Source organism: Equus caballus, chromosome 1, assembly GCF_041296265.1.
Source record: "Equus caballus isolate H_3958 breed thoroughbred chromosome 1, TB-T2T, whole genome shotgun sequence".
In the NCBI taxonomy this organism is placed as follows: Eukaryota; Metazoa; Chordata; class Mammalia; order Perissodactyla; family Equidae; genus Equus; species Equus caballus.
Window position 1 is genome coordinate 17273240 of NC_091684.1, and position 23644 is coordinate 17296883.

The 23644-nt window shown below is 34.0% G+C and overlaps 1 protein-coding gene across 3 annotated transcripts in view; it reads right to left on the minus strand.

Annotated features, from left to right (window-relative positions):
- ATRNL1 (attractin like 1) overlaps positions 1-23644 on the minus strand; it is a 740103-nt gene that overhangs the window by 359838 nt on the left and 356621 nt on the right. For all 3 annotated transcript variants that reach the window (XM_070260546.1, XM_005602549.4, XM_070260536.1), the window contains exon 26: positions 16728-16806. In XM_070260546.1, the coding sequence (XP_070116647.1) occupies positions 16728-16806 (79 nt within the window). The remainder of the gene's footprint in view (positions 1-16727; positions 16807-23644) is intronic.

A 23644-nucleotide genomic window follows, 5' to 3' on the forward strand; every position in this document is an offset into this window, starting at 1 on the left:
AAAAAAAAATAAAGAAGATTGGCAACAGACATTAGCTCAGGTGCCAATCTTGAAAAAAAAAAAGAATTATTTCTCAGAATTACATAGCTAGACTTGTATCCTGGAATTCTTACAAAAAAATCCCTTTGAAAGAATATTATAAGTGCATGACTCCACGGTAGAAATAATTAGTAATGAGAAAAAAGTTAAAAATGGTCAAAATATGATGATCCTGAAAATGCTAGTTTAGACATTTTTCACTCCTCATTAACAGATCTGAAATATTACTTTTAAGAGAATAATAATTTAGAATTACAAGAATTTATTAGAATTTTAAAGTTAAATGCTAAAATATGCCAAACTGAGCATATATAGTATATTACCATTCAAGTAAGTAATGTGGAAAAGGAACGTATGTTCACATTTACTTGTGTACGTAAATAACTTTCAAAGAATGTATACCCAGAAAAACCCACCTGAAAACATTGATTGGCTCTGGAGAGTAGAGAATTGTGTAGCTAGAGAACAGGGGTGCAAATTTTGAATTTTGAAACAGATACATCACCTATTAAGAATAGATATAAAACAAAATGCAAATAAGTAAAAGGAACAAAAATGATGCTTGATTTGATAGCAATCTGCCAATGCTTACCTCCAGCAGGGAGAATGACTTCCAAAAATTTCTTCCACTACTAGAATACAATTTTGTGATACAAAACTACCAAAGAAATGGAAAATATGTGTCTAGAAAAAAAGGGAGGGAAAAAAATCATTCCTGTCCTTAGCTACTCAAGGAACAGGAACAAATTGGCCACACGAAATGAGTTTGAATGGGCTACGAGAATAAAGAATCAGGCTTTGATTATCTGCCCTTGTTCAAAGTACTGATTATAATGTAACTGGATTTCAGGCTCAAAATAATTAATATAAAAACTAGCTAACATTTTCAATATTAGGTTCATTCATGAATCTAACACCACGTTCATTCAATGTATTCTAACAGTAGTTTACCTAAACATCAAAATTAAAGTATATGAATCATTTCAGTGAGTGACAATAAACAAAATTAGACAATAATTATGCTGACATCAAAAGAATTTAAAAATAAATAAAAACAATATACTGTGTAGCAAGAATATCAAGTTATTTCTAGATAATGACAGTATATATTAATGCTAACTTAGCATTATTTTGAGTACAGCTGTGACTCTTGGGGATGAAAAAGAAAGAATTGCTTCTCTAAAGGGGACATCAAAATCAACCAGAGTAGGCCTTTTCAAATTATACAATTTTGAAATGTCCTCTTTGGTTGAGAATCCTGTAATAGTGAACCACTAACTATTGACACAGGTGCACAATATCTGGATGTTTCAGTGTATTACCTGCTTTCATGTTCTTCTGATATGAATAATTAATATAGCTATATAGTGTTAGATGAGTAAACTAATTTTTGGACATTAATAAGGAATGCATTATAATAACTACATTCAAGTCATAATAAAATCATTTTGCTGGAAGCAGCTTTTCCTTTCAATTAGAACCAGCAGAATATATTTTAAAAGCTCACAAAGAGAAGAAATTTTAGCTCATAAAATCATCTATAATGCTCAATTCTGTGTTACAATTAAATGTGTATATAAATGCCCAAGCGTTAACAGTATATAGATAGCAAAAAAAAAGTACAGTGTGTGTGGGTGGGAGCATGGTGGTAGAAAGGGCGATGCTCAAACACAGATGTGAAAATTATGGCACATTCTTTAAATGGGGACAATTCCGTATTTTAAACAACAATTTACAAAATATGAATGATGTTAATATGGAATGCTGGTAACTTTATCATCTACACACTCAACTTTTAATGCATCAAATCCTACACTGTTAATATAATTCAGATAAATTCTATTTCTATCATTCCCCACAAGATCATACACCATTGCTTTGACAAAGATATTTTAGCAAAAGCATTGCAAAGTCAGATAAAGAAAATTCTTCTTTTACTAACCAGGTATTTAGATGTAAGATAGAGAACATACTAGTCCCAGTCATCTAGTAGATTTAATAAAATGAAAATGGCTTTCCCTTTTAAACTTCTGTTTTCTTTTTTATATTGACCACATAAACGATTGTAAATGAAAAGCGGATACGTCAGACTTCAAGGAGAAGACATAATTTCCTTGTTTTGCTGTACTATATTAAGCAAGACTCTATTTACATTACACAACACCAAAACTAAATAAACAGTTACAATGCGTGATTTTTTGTTTTAAGTTCAATCAACTATATGTTTGCCTTACCTATATGATTTAGTAACTATTTATCTAGTGCACAAGTGGGAGGATTCGTTTTAGACTGAAGCATTGAAAATAATGCTTTCCTCCACAGAAAAGGCAAGAAAATAGAGTACATATACTTTACAGGAACAAAGGTGCTGTTGAAGCAAAGATCCTCTTGGTTATCTATGCTTGGTGCTTTCAGTTCTCTCCTTCTCCTATTCTCTTTCTTTTTCTTTCCTTTTTTTAACAGTTATATTGAGATATCAAAATACAATACAATTCATCCATTTAAAGCGTAAATTAAATGGTATTTAGTATATTCACAGAGCTGTGCAATAATCACCACAATCTAATTTTAGAACATTTTCATCACCCCCAAAAGAAACTCTGTGCCTATTAGCAATCCCTCGCCGTCTGGTCCCCCACTCCTCCTACCCACCAGCCACTCACAGCCCAAGACAACCATGAACTTACTTTCTGTCTCTATAGATTTGCCTAATGTTGCCAAGCTTCATCCCTTGTTATAGCATGCATCAGTGCTTCACTCCTTTTAAATACAGGATAATATTCCATTTATAAACATACTGCATTTTATTTATACATTCATCTGTTGATGGACATTTCAGATATTTCCATTTTGGGGCTTTTCTGAACAACCTGCTGTGAACACTTGTGTACAAATTTTTGCGTGGACCTCGGTTTTCATTTCTCTTCAGTGTATACCTGGGAGTGGAATTGCTGGGTCATAAGGAAACTTAACTTTTTGAGGAATTGCTAGACTGTATTATGAGGTGGCTGCACCATTTTATATACTCAATAACAATGTATGAGGAATTCAATTTCTCCACATCCTCACTTCATTTTTTTATCATTTATTATTGGTGATACATTATTTATTCATGATAAGTGGTGACGATTATCAGTGACTAACATATATCACTATTGATCATAATGATCCTTTGTTGTTAGCGCTGTTGAGTAGATTCCAAATCCTAGTGCCCCTGTACAGCAGAGAGGAACACTGCCCAGTCTTTTTGCACCATCCTCTCATCTTCCAGCATTATATCACACAATGCTCCACTGCTATTCATAGAGTTTCATGGCAAATTTTTCAGGAAATAGGCGGCCAGGTCCTTCTTCCTAGTCTTAGTCTGGGAGCTCCACTGAAACCTGTCTACCATGGATGACCCTGATGTTTGAAATACTAGTGGCATAGCTTTCAGCATCACAGCAACAGGCAGCCACCACAGTATGACAACCCACAGATGGGAGGCATGGTTTCCTGACTGGGAAATGAACCCGGACCACGGCAGTGAGAGCACTGAAGCTTAACCACTAGACCACCACATAAACATCCTAGTGGGTATGAAGTGGTATCTCATTGTGGCTTTTATTTTTATTTCCCTGATGGCTAATGTTGCTGAGTATGTTTTCATGTATTTATTGGCCATGTATATATCTTATATGGAGAAATGCCCATTCATAATCCTTTGTCTATTTTTAATTGAATAACTTTTCTTTTTATTATTGAGTTGCAAGAGATCTTTATATATTTAGATACAAGTATCCTATTAGATATATGATTTGTAAACATTTTCTCTCACTCTTTAGATTGTCTTTTCACTTTCTTGATGGTGTTCTTTGAAGCACGTTTTTAATTTTGATGAATTGCAATTCATTTTTTTCCTTTTGTTACTTATGCTTTTGGTGTCATATCTAAAAAGACTTTGCAAGGTCAGGAAAATTTATTTCTGTGATTTCTTCTGAGTATTTTATAGTTTTAGCTTTTACATGTAGGTATATTGATCCCTATTGACAATTTTTGTGGATGGTGTGAAGTATGGGTCCGACTTCATTGTTTTGCATGTGTCTATCCAGTTGCCCAGCATCATCTGTTGAAAAGACTAAGCTTTTCCCTATTTAATTGTCTTAGCACCCTTGTAGAAAATCAATTGACTTTACATGTAAGGCTTTATTTCTAGACTCTCAATTCTACTCTATTGATCTATACGTCTATCCTGATGCCAGTAGCACACCAAATTGATTACTGTAGCTTTGTAGTAAGGTGAATTCAGGAAGTGTGAGTCTTCCGTCTTTGTTCTGTTCTTTCAAGATTGCTTTGGCTATTCAGGATTCTTTGAATTTTCATGTGAATTTTAGGATCCATTTGTCAATTTCTACAAAGAAGCCAGCTGGCGTTTAGATAGGGATCACACTGAATCTGCAGATAAGTTTGGGAAGAAAGATCATCTTAACAATATAAAGTCTTCCAATCTATCAACTAGAAATATCTTTCCATTTATTTAGGTCTTCTTTAATTTCTTTCAACACGTTTTGTAGTATTCAGAGTATAAGTTATACAAAAGTATAAGTTTTTCTTTTGTTAAAATTCTCCCTAAGTATTTTATTCTTATTGATGTTATTTTAAATCAAAATGTTTTCTTAATTTTATTTTCATTTTTTTCATTGCTAGCATATAGAAACATAACTAATTATTGTATATTGATCTTATATCCTGCAACCTTGCCGAACTCATTTATTAGTTTTAATAATTCTTTAGTGGTTTCCTGAGGACTTTTATATAGAAAACACATCATCTGCAAATAGAGATAGTTTTACTTCTTTCTGTCCAAACCAGATGGCTTCTACCTCAATTCCTTGCCAAACTGCCCTGGCTGGAACATTTAGTACAGTGTTGAATAGAAATGGAAAGAATGGACATCCATGATTTGTTTCTGATCTTAGGGGGAAATAATTCTTTAAGTATGATGCTAGCTATGGGTTTTTCATAGATGCCCTTCATCAGGGTGAGGAAGTTCCCTTTCATTCCTAGATGGTGAGGGGTTTTATAATGAAAAGGTGTTGGATTTTGTCAAATGATTTTCTACCATCTGTTGAGATTCTCATGTGGTTAATGTCCTTTATTCTATTGATATAGTGTATTATATGGACTGATTTTCATATGCTGAGCCAATCTTGCATTCACGGGATAAACCCCACTTGCTGCATAATCTTTTGGTATGTTGTTAGTTTTGGTTTGCTAGTATGTTGCTGAGGACTTTTCTGTCTGTATTCATACGGGATATTGGTCTGTATTTTTCTTGTGATGTCTTAGTCTATATTTGGTATCAGGATAAATTGGCCTCATAGAATGAGTTGGGAAGTGTTCCTTCCTTTTCTATTTTTTGGAAGAGTTTTTGAAGGATTGGTATTCATTCTTCTTTAAATGTTTGCTGGGATTCACCAGTTAAGCCATCTAGCTTAGACTTTTGTGAAAAATTTGTAAAACTAACTTTATTTTATAATATTTTAGATTTATAGATTTATAGATTTTTCAGAGAGTTTCTGTATATCTCAAACCCAGTTTCCCTATTAGTTACCATCTTGCATTAGTATGGTGTATTTGTTAAAATTAATGAACCAATATTGATACATTATCATTAACTAAAGTCTGTACTTTATTCAGATTTCCTTAGTATTTAACTAGTATCCTTTTTAAGTTCCAGGATCCTTTCTACAACATCCCATTAAATTTAGTCGCCATGTCTCCTAAGGCTTGACAGTTTTGAGGAGTACTGATCAAGTATTTTTCAGAATGTTCTTCAGCTAGGACTGGTCTGATGTTTTTCTCATGATTGGATCAGGGTTATGGGTTTTTGGGAGGAAGACCAGAGATAAAGTCCCATTCTCATCACATCATATCAAAAGTACATCCTATTTTCACCATGACTAATCTTCGTTGATGTTGACCTTGATCACTTGGCTAAGCAAGTATTTGCCAGACCTCTCCACTGTAAAGTGACTCATTTTTTACTCTTTTTACCCCATTCTATACTGTATTCTTTGCAAAGAAGTCACCAAGTTTAGCCCACACTTAAGAAGTGTGGAGTTATGCTCTACTTCCTTAAGGGTGGAGTATCTATATAAACTATTTGGAATTCTTCTGCATGGGAGAAGATCAATTCTCCTCCATTTATCTACTTATTCAATCATTTGTTTATATCAGTGTGGGTTCATTTGATAGTCATTTTATACTTTGGGTTATAATCCAGTACTACTTTGTTTATTTCACTGCTCAAATTGTTCCAGCTTTGATCATTGGGAGCTGTCTGTGGTAGGTCCTGTGTCCCGTTGACATATTCCCATCATTGTGCTGTGTGTGCGTGTGCGTGTGCGTGTGTGTGTGTGTGTGTGTTTGAGCACTTCCTTTCACTTTAGCACTACACAAAACTCCAAACTCAGCTTGTGTATTTCCTGCTCTCAGCCTAAAATTAGGCAATTCTCCATAGAACCCTGGTTCCTTTTACTGAAAATTGTATTAGAAAGCAAGATCTGGGCACTAGTTGTGCTTGCTGAAGACAAGATGTTGATGCATCTAGTGGGAAATTTTCAAAATCACTAATACAATATTTCTGCTTGCCATAAGTCTATTCAGATTTTATATTTCTTCCTGAATCAGTTTTGGCAGATTGTGCTTTTCCAGGAATTTTCCATTTAATCTAAATTATCCAATTTTTTGGCATCTAGATGTGCATAGTGCACTCCCAGAAACTTTTTTATTTCTGGAAGGTCAGAATAATATCCCCTCTTTCATTTCTGATTTTAGAAATTTGAGTCTTCTCGCTTTTATTCTTGGTCAGTCTAGCTATTTTGTCAATTATTTTTTATCTTTTCAAAGAACAGACTTTTGTTTTCATTGATTTTCTCTGTTGTTTTTCTGTTCTTTATGTCAATAATTTCTTCTCTAATCTTACTTTGATATATTGCATTTTCATTTCCATTCACCTCAAAGTATTTTTAAAAGTTTCTTCAAATAGTTTTCCTACTTCTCCCTTTCTCCTTTCCTTTTGGTACTCCTATTATGCATACATTGTTGCATTTACTGGTGTTCCATATTTCTCTGAAGCTCTGTTTATTTTTCTTCATTCTTTTTTCTCTCTGTTCTTCATGTTTCATAATCTCTACTGGTCTATCTTCAAGTTCATGAATTCTTTCTTCTGCCAGTTCAAATCTACTCTTGATCTTCTCTTGTAAATTTTTCATTGTGATTTGTACTTTTCAATTCCTCATTTTCTGTTAGGTTCTCTTTTTTTATAATTTCTATCTCTTTATTAGTATTCTATATTTGATGAGATTTCCTGTGCTTCTTTAATGACAGTTTCCTTAGTTCTTTGGATATATTTACAATGGCTGCTCTGAAGTCTTTGTCAGTTAAATCTGACAGCTGGACACTCTCACAAGCAGGTTCTTGTTACCTTCTGTTTGTCCTGTGTATGGGCCACAATTCTCGCTTTATTTGCATGTCTCATAATTTTTTGTTGAAAAACATTGACATTTTAGGTAATAGACCGTAACAACTCTGGATAGTGATGCCTTTCCCTCTCCCACACAGGCTTGTTGTTTTTACAAGCTTATTTGTTTCGTGACTTTGTTGGGTTACTTTAGTGAAGTCTATTTTCTCTGCAGTGCAGCCTGTGATGTTGCTCCTCAGAGAGTGCAGCTTTGGGCATGTGCACAGTCACCTGGGATGACAGTGGTTTTATTAGGGGTTTCTCTGATGGTTTCTTTCCCAGATCTTTCTGTTAAGCTGTCAGTGTCCTTTGGTATCACACCCAGCTGTTAGCCTCCACAAGTTGATGAGCGATTACTCTACTGTTTTTGATAGTGCCCTGGGGCTTAAATTGCTACCTAATTTGATCCAATTAATTTGGAACCCACTGTAGGATACTATCTGAGACCAGAGTTTGATTGTTCACAACCCAGGAGGGATTTTCTTAACTTTCTCTATCCCTGGATCTTTCTGGTAAACTTGTAACTGATTTTTGGTTTAACTTGTTACTCTTATGGAGCTTTCAATATCCTCTATATTGCTTACCCACACAATCTCCATTTTTTTCAGAACCATTAGTGTTGAACTTCTCTACAATTTGTTCCAAATAAAGTCCGTTCACTTAGAAAGAGCTTGGAGCTCTGTGTTCTTACAGCCTGCCTCTCCACCTGGACCAGTGCTCCAGAGCTGGTGGTGAGAACAGTGGCCCATATCTCTCTCAAATAACTCACCTATTTCATGAGGAGGGTTCTAGAGAGGTGTGGTAGCCTCCTGTGTTTTCAGATTGTCTCTCCTGGTAGGAAATCTCCACCCTTTGAGCAAGGTGTGATGAGGGCAATTGGGGCCCTGGTATTCTCAGCATTCTGTCCCTGGGGAAGAGCTCCAGTCCTACAAAAGGAGGCTTGGTGAAGGAAGAGAGCCTCAGCCAGCTGCTTCACCTAGAAAAGAACATCTGCAATACAGAACTGGGTGGGTGTGAGGTGGGGGATGAGAAATGCTGGTCATGCTGAGCTGAGAGGAGACGGGAAGACAGCAAGTCATGGCTCAAATGCTACAGATTTGCTTTTTTTTAACTGAGATTTAGTAGATTTTCTTGAACAAATGTTTCTTTGTTTGCTGCATGCACTTAGGACAGATTCCAGAGATTTAAAATGGATGTCTAATTGTTTTTAAAATAATTTTCACCAGTTCTGGTTGTTTTTCAGTTATGGTTGTAGGACCGTGGCTCTCCTCTTGCTTCCATTCTGGAAGTCATCTCCTCCAATTCTCTCTTAATCACACTTTAATCGAGGTTTTGCAGCTATCAGTCCACTAAAATTGCTCTTGTCAGGGACGCCAATTACTTCCAAGTGGTTAAATACAATGATTAATTTTTAGTTATAATTTTATTTTACCCATCAGTAGGTTTTGAGACAGCTGATAACTCTATCCTCTTTTATATAGTGTTTCCTCAGCTTCTAGGAGCCCACATTCACTTAGCTTTTCTCCAGCTTCACAGTATTCTTTGCTGATTGTCTTCTCTCTGACTTCATTAAGTGTCTTAGTCAGCTCAGGCTACGATAACAATACCATAGACTAGATGGCTTAAACAATAAACATTTATTTTTGACAGTTCGGGAGGCTGGGAAATCCAAGATCAAGGTGCTGGCAGATTCGGTCTTGGAGAGGGCCATCTCCCTAGATTTCAGATGGCCACCATCTTGCTATGTGTTCACATGACCTCTTCTTTGTGTACCAGCAGAGAGAAAGTGTTCTTGCGACTCTTCCTCTTCTTATAAGGGCATTACTCCCATTGTGATGGCACCAACCTTATATAAACCTAAATACCTCCCAAAGGCCTTACTTCCAAATACTATCACATTGGGGGTTATGGAATCAAATTAGAATTTGGGAGAGGATACAAACATTCAGTCCATAACGTTAAATTTGAATGCCTCAGGGCTTAATTCTTCTTTCTTGATGATATCATCCAGTCCCGTGGCTTTGGATGCCATCTATATTCTGAGACTCCCAAATTTAGCTCTCCTGCTCAGATCTGTTTCCTCATGTCAGAGTCAACTCATGCTTCCTTTACTTCTCTAATTAGATGTCTAGCAGATATCTCAAAGTTAACATGTAAAAATTGAACTCCTATCCCAAAGCCAGTTTTACTTACAGTCAGTTCAGTTGATGGCAACTTTATCTTTACAGTTGCTCAGGCAAAAATCTTGAAGTCACGCTTGGTTTACATGCTTTTGAAGTCACGTTTGGTTTAATTTTTTCACCTCCCTGTCCTTCTAATGCTGTTATTATCTTCAAAATATACCCATAATCTGATCACTTCTTGCCTTATCCACTGCCACCTCTTAATCCGAGCCATCACCGTCTCTCCACAGTATGCTAGTAACCTCCTTAGTAGTCTCCCTGTGTCCACAGTTGTCCATCTATAGTCTATTCTCAACACAGCAGCAGAATTATCAGTTTAAAATCAGATCCTTTTAAATCAAATCACTTAACTCCTCTGTTGAAAACTCTTCAATGGCTTTCCACCTCTCTAAGAGTAGAAGCCAAAGCAGAGTTTCAATGTCAATGGTGCATACTAGAATCAATTGTGGGCTTTAAAAATACACACATCAAGCTGAGCCTCAAAGAAATTATTTATAGCTCTGGGGGGGGGGGGGGTGTGGACCAGTGGAGTGGCACTCAGAGATGTGCAAATATATTTTTTAAGATCCACAGGTGATTCTAAAGGGCCTACTGGATTGAGAACCACTGTGTTAGAGTGGATATGAGTAGGGGGGAAAAGAATCCAAGATATACAGGAGTTGCTGTTACTAATATTAACATATAATATAATGCTAATCATTCTTTATACTACATATCAACAGCAACAACAGCTAACAGTTGTTGAAGTCTGGTAAGTAAAAGGCAGTGGGGTGAGCACTTAGCATTCATTAACTCATTTAGTACTAAAAACCTTATAAAGAAGGCCCTATCATATTTTATTGATTCTAAGACACATTTTAATATCTCTGAAATCTGATCTGTCTTACAGTCAATGAAACTGTACAACCACTGCTGGCCAGATGGCAGTTATGATACAGTTGTCATTACCTGCACAGACTTGATTATTCTAGTCAGTGATACTATGTGAAACAAACAAAACATTTTTACCTGAGTCAAAAAGTGAGTTATGAAAAATTGGACTATGAATGTGAACAGGTTTTAGTAATATCTTAATTTATTTTGCTTCTACTTTCCTTTCAATGAATACATGTGAATGATATATAATAAAGTCCATATCTAAGTAATTCTATAAGAGCCCTTTTAATAAGTATAAAAATATGTATTTTTAGTGGTAAGAGAACGCTGTGCCATAGTTTAATTGGCACTGTTTTTTCTTTCTACGTGATACATCAAATAATGATTGATGTGTCCTAATATTAGATTCAATGCAGCGTATTTCCCTTATAAGAAATTCACAGGTTTTACAATAAGTGGTCACTAGTGAACCACATCTGTTCAAACTCAGACTATTGTACAAATTCTCTGTATGGTTCAAAGAGCTTGCATTTTGGAATCTGACAGACTTAAATTGAAAACTATAGCTCTTCTATTTACAAAAGTTATAATCTTTGAGCACTGCACTCAGTTCTCCTCAAATTCCTTATATAGTTAAAAAGGAAATAATATATATCTTCTAGTGTGAGGATTAAATAATATTTTTGTAAAATGTCTAAGTCCAAAATGTTAGATCATGTTTCCTCTACTTTCCTGAAATTCAGTTATTTGTTTGTGTTATAATTACGAAATAACACAATCATCCTTCCTTATCAAAAACTACTCCCATAACCCAGAGATAATCTTGACAATTCCCTTAAAATTTCCATGTATATAATGCATGTGTGTGTGTTTGTGGGCGTGCGATTTACACAAATAAAAACATAAAACTATATCAAGCATTCCCCAGTTAATAAGATGTCTTTAATATCTGTAGCCTTTTGATGGCTGAGATTTTTGTTTAGTCTTTTCACTGTTGTATTCATCTGAAAATGTGCTTGAACAATAGTAGCTGTTCAATAAACATTTGTTGAATGAAGGAAAAAATTTTTCATTTTACACATATCTGTCTATCTTGTTCTTAGTTTTCAGTCACATAATATCCAATTACAAGAAAATGGAATTATTTCAAGAATCCTTTTTGAACGATGTGAAGTTGTTTTGGTATACACAAACCCCTCCATAAATATCTTTGTATGAACATATTTTGAAAAAGTAGTCAGGCATACACCTTTAGGATATATTCCTGGAAATCTAATTGTTGAGTCAAAAAATTTGTCTTTTAATTTTGATAGATAATACCTGGAGTAAACATGTTTTATTTTTGCTTGCCCAGTATAACTCTCCTTTGTTCTGAACACAAATCAACATTTTACATTGGAGTATTAGTCCTTTCTCTCTCTCTCGGTCCATGTGGATTTTATGGGGTTGCATCCACCACTCAGCTCCAGGGTGAGCATTTGTGTTGGAAATAGGGCTGCCAGATTAAGCAAATAAAAACATAGGACACCTAGTTAAATTTGAACTTTAGATAAACAATGGATTTTTTTTTTGTATAACAACACATACATACACATAAACATTGAAGACATATACATACAGATATTTGTGTGTGTGTGTGTCAGATATACAAAATTCTATGGTTAACCAGATTAAAATTTATTGAGAGGAAATCAATATTCCTGGCCATTTCTTAACCTAGGTAAATAACTGAATCTAAATTAAAGATAATGACATTTAATAAATAAAAAATTATGATTTAGGCAAGTTTTCCATATTGTGTGTGTGTGTGTGTGTGTATATATACAGTAAAAACAACGTTAAAAGCTATCTTTTCTTTTAGAAATTAATTCTCTGTAGTTATACAACAGTTCATATTTATTTCCATTACTAATTCCACTTCCAGGAAACTTTTTAATATACTATATCTCCCCCTATGGGTGACACCACAGCAAAGTAAACTGAGGTGTTCCTTTGAGAACTGTATACGTGTGTGTGTGTGTGTGTGTGTGTGTGTGTGTTTATCTCATTGAAAATGTTTTAAAGCTGTGAATTCCCTAAAACTTGGGTCCATGTCTTTTTCTTTATGTCTGCAGCATTTATCAATCTGTTTGGAATACTGTAAAAGTTCACACATCTTTGTTGAATTAGCAAAGTGGAAGCACTGCATCTACAATAAGATCTCTGGCAACAGGTTTACAAGGCAAGAGTCAGTTAACTTTCAAATCTCATGCTCCTATACATATTTGACTTCTCCATTCAAGTTATTTCTAAGTAGACTTATGCTATTTTTTAAAGCTATGATAATATAAACAATCATGCTGAACATCTGTAATTTCTAGTCTTATAGGCTAAAGTAAAAAAAATTAAAGCAACGGTAATCATTTTATTTTGCAATACAATAAGAGAAAATTAAAAGCAAAAATAAGTTAACACTGAGCCCATCAACTGCAAAGTTAGATATTTATTTGAGTGCATTATTTAATAATTGTTTAAAAACTTCTTGCTTTTTTGACAAAAGAAAATGTGTTATAGCAAGCTTTATCTAGATAAAATGCTTAAATATTATATAAAGCACAGATTTTTAAAGTACTAAGAAATTCTACAAGAAGCTGCATACAATATCCAATTAAATTTTAATTTCTCTCCCAAAATAACATTTTCTCATTACTGTCCTCACTCTGTGCACATTCCCCTCTCGCTAAATAAGTGCAGTGTCTAAGGCAGTAGAGTAACTCATTTTGTAAAACATCGCTGTGTTGCATTAATAATATTTAGATAACCCATTTACCACAAATTTAGCATCTCAGAGAATATTTTATCATTAATTATTTACCTATGACATGTCCTTAGTAAAGTAAAACAATGATATTATTACTTCTTCTCTGTTTTCGTGCCCACAAACCAGTTAGGAAGGAAAGAATTAATGCATTTGCCTCTAGAAAAGTAATTTGTTACTCAGAGCTACTAGAATCCTACCTATGGATTTTAGTTTATTTTTAATTAAAACTTCAGGTTAATAACACTAAATTCAAATCCAGGTTTCATGCTGAGTGATTATGAAATGTGCAGGAAAGTTAAGATATCTATTAAAAACTCAAATTTTAGTTTAAAAATGGAGATTCCTAAGCATGACAATATGTTAAGAGACTTGTTTTAACATACACTTGCTCCTAACAAATGTTTTGTAATGTAGTGACTATCTAAAATTGAATGTGCCATTGAAACTAAATGTTTTCAATGCCTCTATAATAAGCACAAGCTATACAAACCAGCTCATCCTTCTAGTGTATTATAATATTTCCACTGATCAATATCCATTTACTGTTTCCATTAATTAGCACAGCCCTCATCCCCTAAAAAGAACTTTCATATTCCTTGTAGGGTTATCATAGAAATGAGTTTGGAGAGTCTATATGAAGAAGTAATATTAAAATTGAAGTCCTTTGTAGTTTCATTTTTGTGTTCTTAAGATCCTCTGAATTCTCAGAGGTGTTATTCAAAAGGCATAACATTAATAGTCGCCTTCTGATATTAAAATTATACCACAAAAAAGCATGTGTGTGTTTATGAGAAACCAAAGCTTCAAACAGTTAAAAATAATAATAATAATAATATCCCTGGTTGAATTAACACAATATATTAAAAAATGTCCAAAGAGTATTTTCATTTTAAAACAGTCCTTATATTTAGAAAAGCAAGTAGTACAATTCCTGTAACAAAATTACAGAAATACTAACAAGGATGAATCTTCTAAATAATTTTCATTTACTGTTACAGATAAATTATCATTTTAGGTCCTCTTAGCTTTACAATAATTGATGTCAACATTTTGGAGAAAGTAACATATCCACAGAAAGAAAAAATACAGTGATCTTTTCCTTTTGGGAATATTGGAGTTAATTTAATAGTTAAAACTAAACAGAGAATCAGATAAAAACACCTTTTTACCTCCATTCACATGAAGTCTATAAATAGGATTATCACATAAGCTACAACTAGTGTAGTTAAAAGTCTTTGAGTCTCAAAGACCAAAACGACAATCTTTTAACATAAAAATTATCTAGTAATAGATCTCTGGTAGTCATCAAAATAATGCCATCTTTACTCTGGGCATCAACATATGAATGGTTTCTAAGACATTTAGAATTTTATATTTAAAGGATTTTATAAAATTAAATTTGAGAAAATTTCTCACAATATTTTTTAAGATATGATATTGTAACATGACTTCTCAACAAGACAGATTTTCTATTTTGGTAGACATAGAAAATTAAATGCAAACATTAGTATTATGTTCTTTAACAAAGACTCACTGCCTAGAAGAGTTTTGGAAAGAAGGGCATTATACTGAGGGACTGTCAGGAGGACACAGCCACATTTAGAAGCACAGGTTAGAATGGGCCCAGTGGTCCCTAACCTATTTCTCTCCTCCTATTTCTCCCTTGTTCTCTCCATGAGCAACACATATTTTGAAAGATATTGATTTCCAATTAAAAGATAGATTCATATTTGTATTTTTTAAATTAAAGTAATATCAGCTTGTAATCTCTCTTTTAGAGGAAAGGAAGTTCAATTAGACCACTTACCCATATTCAGAAGCCAGTTAATGACAGAGCGTGCATTGATTTTTTTACAATGCTTATTTATACTGTTGCATTTTATAAACCTTAGAAATCAGATATTTAAACATTGCTAGTCATAATGAAGTGGGAACCCAGGATCGCTGATTGATCCTGACTTCTTTTCTAATGATAGAGACATAAATTGTCACTTGCCCAATTCCATTGTGGAAGGCCTTCACACTGCCCGCCTACAGATTGTTTTCTCTTCCTGGATCTATTTAACCTTAACAGATTGTCTAACATATGGGGAAGACTGTTTATCTTCACACAGAATTCCACTTCTTGCCAAATATTCATATATTTATATTTCATAAGCTCCTTTTCAATCAGATTACTTTTTATCATAGGGTCACACCAAGTAAATTCTCATTGATGTTGCACTGGCCTCATACAGAAAATCAAAGAGGCGGAGAGGATTGGGATGAATAATTTATTTGTGGGGAAGGGGTGTCAAGTGTGCAAATATATTATAGGTAGGCACTGATCTTTAATAAATGTTAGAAAATAGAATAATTAAGAAGAACTCAAGCCATTCACTAATTCTATAGCTTCAAATACTCTGGATTGTTTTCAAGTATCTTTAAATATAATCTTTTTGTATGTGGAATAAAGAAAGTAAGCAACTACGCTGCTGCTTTATATTGTTGCACAAATTATACACATAAAAATATACTTGGAAATGCAATAGCAAATAGAATATTAATAATAATACTAGCATACTAATAGAATATAATAATACAATACTAATAAAAACAGAAACTTGCTTTTTCATTATATGAGGTATAGAACAATAAATCTACTGCACGCTTATGCTCCTCAGATGATTATATTTGTTTGTTCCTTTCAATTAATTAATATATACAAAGTTAAGAAACTATTTAATATATTTATATTGCTAGTTGTTGTCCTGTAAAAGTATTACTGTTTTTATCAATTGTAGTATTAGAGTTATAAGGAACAAACATAATTAATTCCACTACAGAAATGGATCAAATTGAGGTGCACTTCAAACATACTTGGATTATCAGATAATCATGAAATGGAAAATATTTGATTACCAAAACAAAAAAATTCTAGGGGACAAAAACCAAAAATAAATGTTTATCACTCAGAATTTTCTTTTTCAAATTGCCGCGGAAACAGTTATAAAAATAAATTATGTTTTTATAGTGTAACTAATTACCTAAATTAAAGAGACTGCAGAATATTTAATCAACAGAATTAATATTTGTATTCACTATAAATTCTAACACTAATAAAAAAACTCTGTTTGCAGTGAACCAATGCTTCTACAGATACTGACTTAAAAGACAGTGGTAAAATTTGCTCTAAAGTTTAAAAAATACTGGATTGATTTGTTCAGTCTTAATAAACAAAATTGATTTGAAAATCTGTATTTGAAAGAAGCATGTTGATTAAGCACTGGAGATCCATATGTTTGCTCAAATCCTTAAACAGAAGATTAAATAATATTACTGATACCTCTCTCCGTCGAGAAGCCCAGCATGTTTGTTTGATCTTCCACACCACAGCAGCTACCAGTAATAAGGATAGAAAACAACTGGAAAATAAAACACAAATAAGTTTTGCTTAAAACATTTGAAACAGGTAATGAAATAACAAAGAATACATAGAGGATTTAAAAATATATAGAAGTAATCACTTTGCCTTGGTAAATAATTCAAGCAAAAAAAAGATAAATTAGCAGTGTTTAAAGTGTTCACAGGTAAAATCAAAGTATATAGATAGAAAATAATTTTTTATATTCCTTGCTATACGTTATAGTCTATCTTGAAGATCTTTTCTGTCAGAAGGAATGTAAATTTATAATTCTGTTGGTTTTATGAAGCAACAGAAATCTATTTAGAATTGCCATTGAGTAATAAAATCTGGCAATTTTATAAATTTAAATATCACCATGTTCATTCATTTTATCTTTATTAGCAACTATTTTAGATATGAGAATATTCCAGTGGTTCTCAACAGAAGGTGATTTTGCCACCCCCAGGGGACACGTGGCAATGTTTTGGAGACATATTTGATTATCACAACTGGGAGAGAGTTGCAATTTGCGTCTAGTGAGTAGAGTCCAGGATGTTGCTGGCAAAGCACAGGACTGCCTGCAACGACAAAGAATTATCCAGCCCAAAATGTTAGCAGTGCTGAAGTTGAGAAACCCTGGTATATGCTAATGTTTAAATTATGAAATAATTCCATTACAATGTTTATACATCTGGTCTATACATATTAGGTACAATATGCAATAAGCTATGATAATGCAGGACACTTTGTTAGCAGTAATTTGAGACTCACAAATCTCAAAATAACAGATTTATGTGAATCTGATTAATCAGTTCCAACCATGTATCACTGTTTGTTTTCTCGTCTTTTGCTCTGTGGTCAAAGATTATGCTATAAAAAGACCAGGAATGAGCAGACCTGGGCCACTACAAATTCACTGGTCACTAGCCACGACAAAACACCTGCTCTTCATCCTTAATGGATAATTTTTGTATTCATCAATTGATTCACTCATACACAGTGCAAATTTTGATACTTTCTACTCTTGTCAAGTCCTCAATATATTTTTTCTCCTTGCCTTGAAGAGATCTTAGAATAACCTCCAATGATGATATCAATGACGATGACAATTCTAGCACCTATCCAATGAGTGCTGAACACATTCCAGATACTGCGCTAGATACTTTACATTGATGATTGGATTTGGTTCTATAAGAACACTTGCAGATAGGATATATTATCTTTATTTTAGAAAAGAAGAATCCAATGCTAAGAGAGTTCAAAGTAAATTGCTTATAGTCACACAGGGAGTAAGTGATAGAGGCAAAATTCAAATCCAGCTACATAAGCCTCCAACTCTTTCCTCCCCATCTGTTGAGGTCTCTGAGCTTGCACACCACCTCACACAGCTGCATTTCCATATCCATTCTCTAATCGGTTCTTCAGTATCAAAGATGGGAGATTTAAAAACAAGAAAAAAATCCCATGACACTAACCTTTCCAACCACTGAGGTGACTTTTTGTTTTGTACATAATTATCTTTCCCTCTAATATTTATAAACTTTTTCTATTTAATCTTAATTTAAATTTTCAAAAGTGCTTAAGTTCCATATCTCCTAAAAAATAAAAGCCATAACCCTATTTTAGAGACACTGTAGCGTCCTCTAGTTTATTGAGCAAGTAGTCAAAGTAGCCACCTGCATGTCAATTTCCTCATAATGTAGTCATAGCTAACTCCTTGTAATCTGGCAACTCGTTTGTATACTAATAAAAATGTTAACATTAATAATGATTAATGTTTATATAATATTCAACATTTTAAACGATACTTTCCTCACTATGACTTTCTAAAAATTAAATAAACTGGTCTTTTCTCTATCAACTGACTTTCACTTCTCAACTGACGATACCAACCATCCATTCTTTGAAATTCCTTCTGAAGACTCTATTTTCTTGGTTTATTTCCATCCCTCCTGACACACTACAGGGTCAATGAAGGTAGGTTTGGTTCCAGATTCCCTCTTTTAAATTACGGGCATTTCTTAAAACTCAGTTCACAATACCATGCTGTCATTTTCTCTTGCTCTCAGAGAGAAAGAGTTAATTATTCTCATGGCTTCAACTATGACCTCAATTGGAATGATTTCCAAATCTACATCATTATACTGCCAAAATGAGAGCATCTTATCATTATAGGGATCTAAGACATTATTTAGTTCAGACTCCCTCCCAGGAAAGAAATTCCCCGCACAACTCTGATAGTGATCCAGCCTCTAAATAAATAATCATCATAGCTGAGAAGCTAGTGACTCACAAGTCAGTACATTCTATTTTTAGCTAGCTCAAACTATGAAAATGTTCTCCTATTAAGCTGTCCTTCTAACTTTTATCAATCAGTACTGCTCTGTCTTCTGGGTTACACTGAATCAGCCAATTCTTTCTTCTATGTGCTAAAACTTCTTTACGTATTTGAAGAAGCCTACTTGACTCTCTCTAGTCCAGTGGTTCTCCATCAGGAGAGTTTTCCCCTCCAGGGAATGTGTGGCAGTATCTGGAGACATTTTTGATTGTCACCATTTGGACATCTAGTGAGATGCTGGTAAATATCCCACAAAACACAGCCAGCTCCTCTCCCCCCAGAAATTTTCCCATCCCAACACACCAACCGTGCTTTGAAACCCTGTTCTAGTCTGAATTATTACCATAGTGGCTACACTTCCCTTGTTATATCCAGGCTAACACTGTAACTGTTAAATGTGGTACCGAGAATTAATACTTTAGATATGGTCCAAGGATCCATTTATCTGAATTGCAGCCCTACCACTACACCTTTAGAAATTTTAATATAAGAGATATAAATATCACCTCAAATCTACCATACCCAAACTGAACTCATGAATAACATTCATAATAATAAAATCAACTAACATCTATTGAATAATATGTACCAAGCACTATGTTATGTGTTTTACACGCATTATTTCTTTAATTACCACAATCACACATGAAACATCACATATACTGTTATGTACTCATTTAAAAGATGAGACAGCTGAGTCATGGATAGTTTAAGTAAATTGCCTGAGTTACAAAAGTCATAAATGGCAAGTTCTCCCCTTTCTCCAACTTTTTTGTTTCACCATTAATTTCTAGCTAAAATGTAAAAATACATTCAATTTTATCATCCCTTAAATTCAGACACCAAATGTTGTCAACTGTTTCTTTCAGGATGTGTGGACTAGCAGACAATAGTACATATAAGAAAATTCATTTACATTTAATAATTAAATTCAACTTAAATACCGAAATGTACTTTGTGTCTGTGTGCATGTGTGAGGAAGATTGTCACTGAGCTAACATCTATGCCAATCTTTCTCTATTTTGTATGTGGGATACCACCACATCATGGCTTGACGAGTGGTGTGTAGGTCCATGCCCGGGATCCAAACCTGCAAACCCCAGGCCGCCAACGCAGAGTGCATGAACTTAACTACTATGCCTCCAGGTTGGCCCCCCAAAATGTATTTTTGTTTTCTAATCTGTAATTCAAAATATCTTCCCCCAAAATAGTTACATGACAGAGATTCAGTTTAAGATGGTGAAGACTTGCTAAGTTTCTCCATGAGGAACTTCAATTCATTCTGATCTAACTTTCGTGACTCAAGAGAAGAGAGCCACTTTTATAATGAGGCAAAAAGCCTATGTAAAAATTTTCGGTTTTCATAATTTCACCTTCTTTAGAAGAGGCAATACATACTTGAAGGGTTTGCAGCAAATGCTTTCTATGTTAATTCAATTAGGTTAGTAGTAAAAATAGAGAGAGATCATTATGACGTAAAAAAACCGATAAGATCAATAAATAGTTCAAGAAAATATTCTTCTAATAATCTGCAACAAATATTAAAAACCCAGGAAAAAATATCTCAGTTCCTGGCATATAGCAGTTGTCATTAAACATTTGCTAAATGAATGGAACTGGATCTTTAATTGATTTAAACATCTTATAATTTTTTTCTGACATTGAATGTCTTATTTGGCATTACTATCCTTACATCAAAGTAATACTTTACAAATGTTTTTGATTTCTAATAAATCACACTGCAAATAAAAATTACAGTTAAAAAATCTACATTAAACAAAAACTAGTTTATTAAGAACACTTGGTTCATTATAAAGCAAACAAACAAAAACGCTTGACAAGTTTCTCCAGCATAGTTGAAAAGTTACACTCATCCTTTTGTGACTATCAAAAAATCCCAGTCTCCACTGACAATCCTGGGAGCCTGAAGAATGACAAAATTTCCATCAGTCTGAATCCTTGGTGGAGCAGCGTCCTACACACCATCCTGTCCCTTTCGCTGGTTTCCTTCTGCCCAGTGGACTTTAAATAAGTGAGAAATAAACTTTTATTATATAAAGTGATTGCAATTTCTGGGTTTATCTGTTCCAGTTAGCTTTCCCTAATATATTTCTTAAGTCAAAGGTCTTATGAGCAATGTAAACATTAGCATCCTCTAATCTGGCATCGTAGCAAGTCTGTCACAGAAAAAACGGTTTCACTGCTTTCTTTTAGATCTTCTTCTTTCCCTTAGGTTACACAATAGTTTGTTTTGCTTTTTGGTATAGATATTTGGGGGTGGGGAGAATAATTGGGCTATAGTTTTGTTTAAAAAATCTACTGTATAATAGTGCCAGAGATCTGAAAGTTCAACACCCTTCAGTGAAATCCTCCCAACAGCAAAAGGGGAAAACAGAAAAGAAATATACAAAAGCAAGTACGTGAGCTACAGGGATAAAAAAAGGAACTCAGGGAGAGATATTTCAATAATTTGATTTTAACCTTCACAAAATGGTCATTATGGAAAGGATTCTTAGTGTGAAAAAACACAGAACTTATTAGGTATTCTCATTTAGGGAAAACTAAAAAGAACTCAATAAAAGTAACAGTATGGTACCAGGTTATATTGCAGGTTTCTGGTGACAAAGAAATACTCTCTGGTGGTAATCTAGTTGGCCAAATGCAAAAAGAGATAATATTGTCACTATTTTATTGCAATTTGAGGTTAATTGATCATAAAATTCAAGTCTTAAATACATATTTAAAAGGTGATTTAGGCATATTAATCTTTTATTTCACTGAAAAATATTACAAAGTAGGGAACTGTGCTGAAATATAGAAACATATTATTTTTAAAAGTAATTTACCTTCTAATAACTGATATATCAGAAAATATCTCTCAAAGGTTTTAAAAATACCTTCCTAACACTTGAAGGATTTTTTTCTTACCAACTAAAATGTTAACAAAATAAATTACTTAGAATGCAGTAAAGCTGTATATTAAAAAAATTTATTTGTTTCAATTATCAGACTGGCAAAGATGAAACATTGACAAAGCTTAGTGGGTGAAAGTGGGAAAGCAATATTTCATAGTATAAATTGGTACAAATTTTTTTTAAGGGCTGTTAAGCAAGAGGTAACTATACCTTATCCTTGTAGGACATTTGGTCCTAACTAAAACATCCGTAAGACATTTAGTCCACGACAAAAAGTCCTTGACATTTGGTCCTGTCCAAAACATCCATATGCATATTTGGTTCATGCCAAATGGTTTTGAACAAGACCAAATATCAAGGACCTTTGGCATGGACCCAATGTCTCCATGGATATTTTGGACAGGACCAAATATAACTAAGTGTCAATGACCTTTTGGAGTAGACCAAATGTCTCATGGACATTTTGGACAGAACCAAATGGTCTTGTAAATAAATATCAAGGACCTTCTGATGTGGACCAAATATCTCTATGGACACTTTGGACAGGACCAAATATGACGAAGACCTGTTGGTGTGGACCAAATGTCTTACTGACTTTTTGGACAAGACCAAATGTCTGCTAATATGCCTTAGGATGCACTGTCAGTTAAGATAACTTCAAACACAAATAATAGAACCCTAAGGCAAATGGTATAAACAATATTGGGACTAAATGGATTTTACACAACCTGTTATGAACTGAATTGTGTCCCCCCTCCATGTTGATGTTCTAACACCCAATGTGACTACATTTGGAGATAGGACATTTAGAAGGCAATTGGGTTAAATGAGGTCATAAATGAGCTTCTCTCTTCCTCTCTTCCCATGTATGCACACTGAGGAAAGGCCATCTGAGCACACAGCAAGAAAGTGGTCATCTACAAGCCAAGAAGAGAGCCCACATCAGAAAACAACCATGCTAGCACCCTAATCTTGGACTTCCCAGCCTCCAGAACGGTGTAATAATAAATTTGTTACTAAGCCAGAAATCTGTAGTATTTTGTTATGACAGCATGAACAGACTAAGACAGATTTTGGTACCAAGAAGTGGGTGCTGCTGTAACAAATACCTACGATTCTAGAAGCAGCTTTGGAACTGGGTAATGGGCAGAGGCTGGAGGAATTTTGAGATGTACGCTAGAAAAGGCTTTAACTGCTGTGAAGGGACTGTTGGTAGAAACATAGATGTTAAAGCCAATTCTGGTGAGAGCTCAAAACGAAACAAAGAAAGCTGAAGAGAAAGCCTCCATCTTTCTAGAAAATACATAAATAATCATGAACAGAATGTTGGTATACATACAGACATTAAAGGCCATTCTGGTCAAGTCTCAGAAATGAGCAACAGGTCATTGAAAACTGGAGGAAAGGTCATCCTTATTATAAAATCGTAATGAACTTGGCTGAATTGTATTCTAGTGTTTTGTGCAAGGTAGAACTTGCAAGCAATAAAATTGAGATATTTAGCAGAGGAGATTTCTAAGCAAAGTATTAAAGATGAAACTTTGATCCTCCTTACTGCTTATAGCTAAATGCAAAAGGAGAAAGACAAATTGAAGAAGGAATTG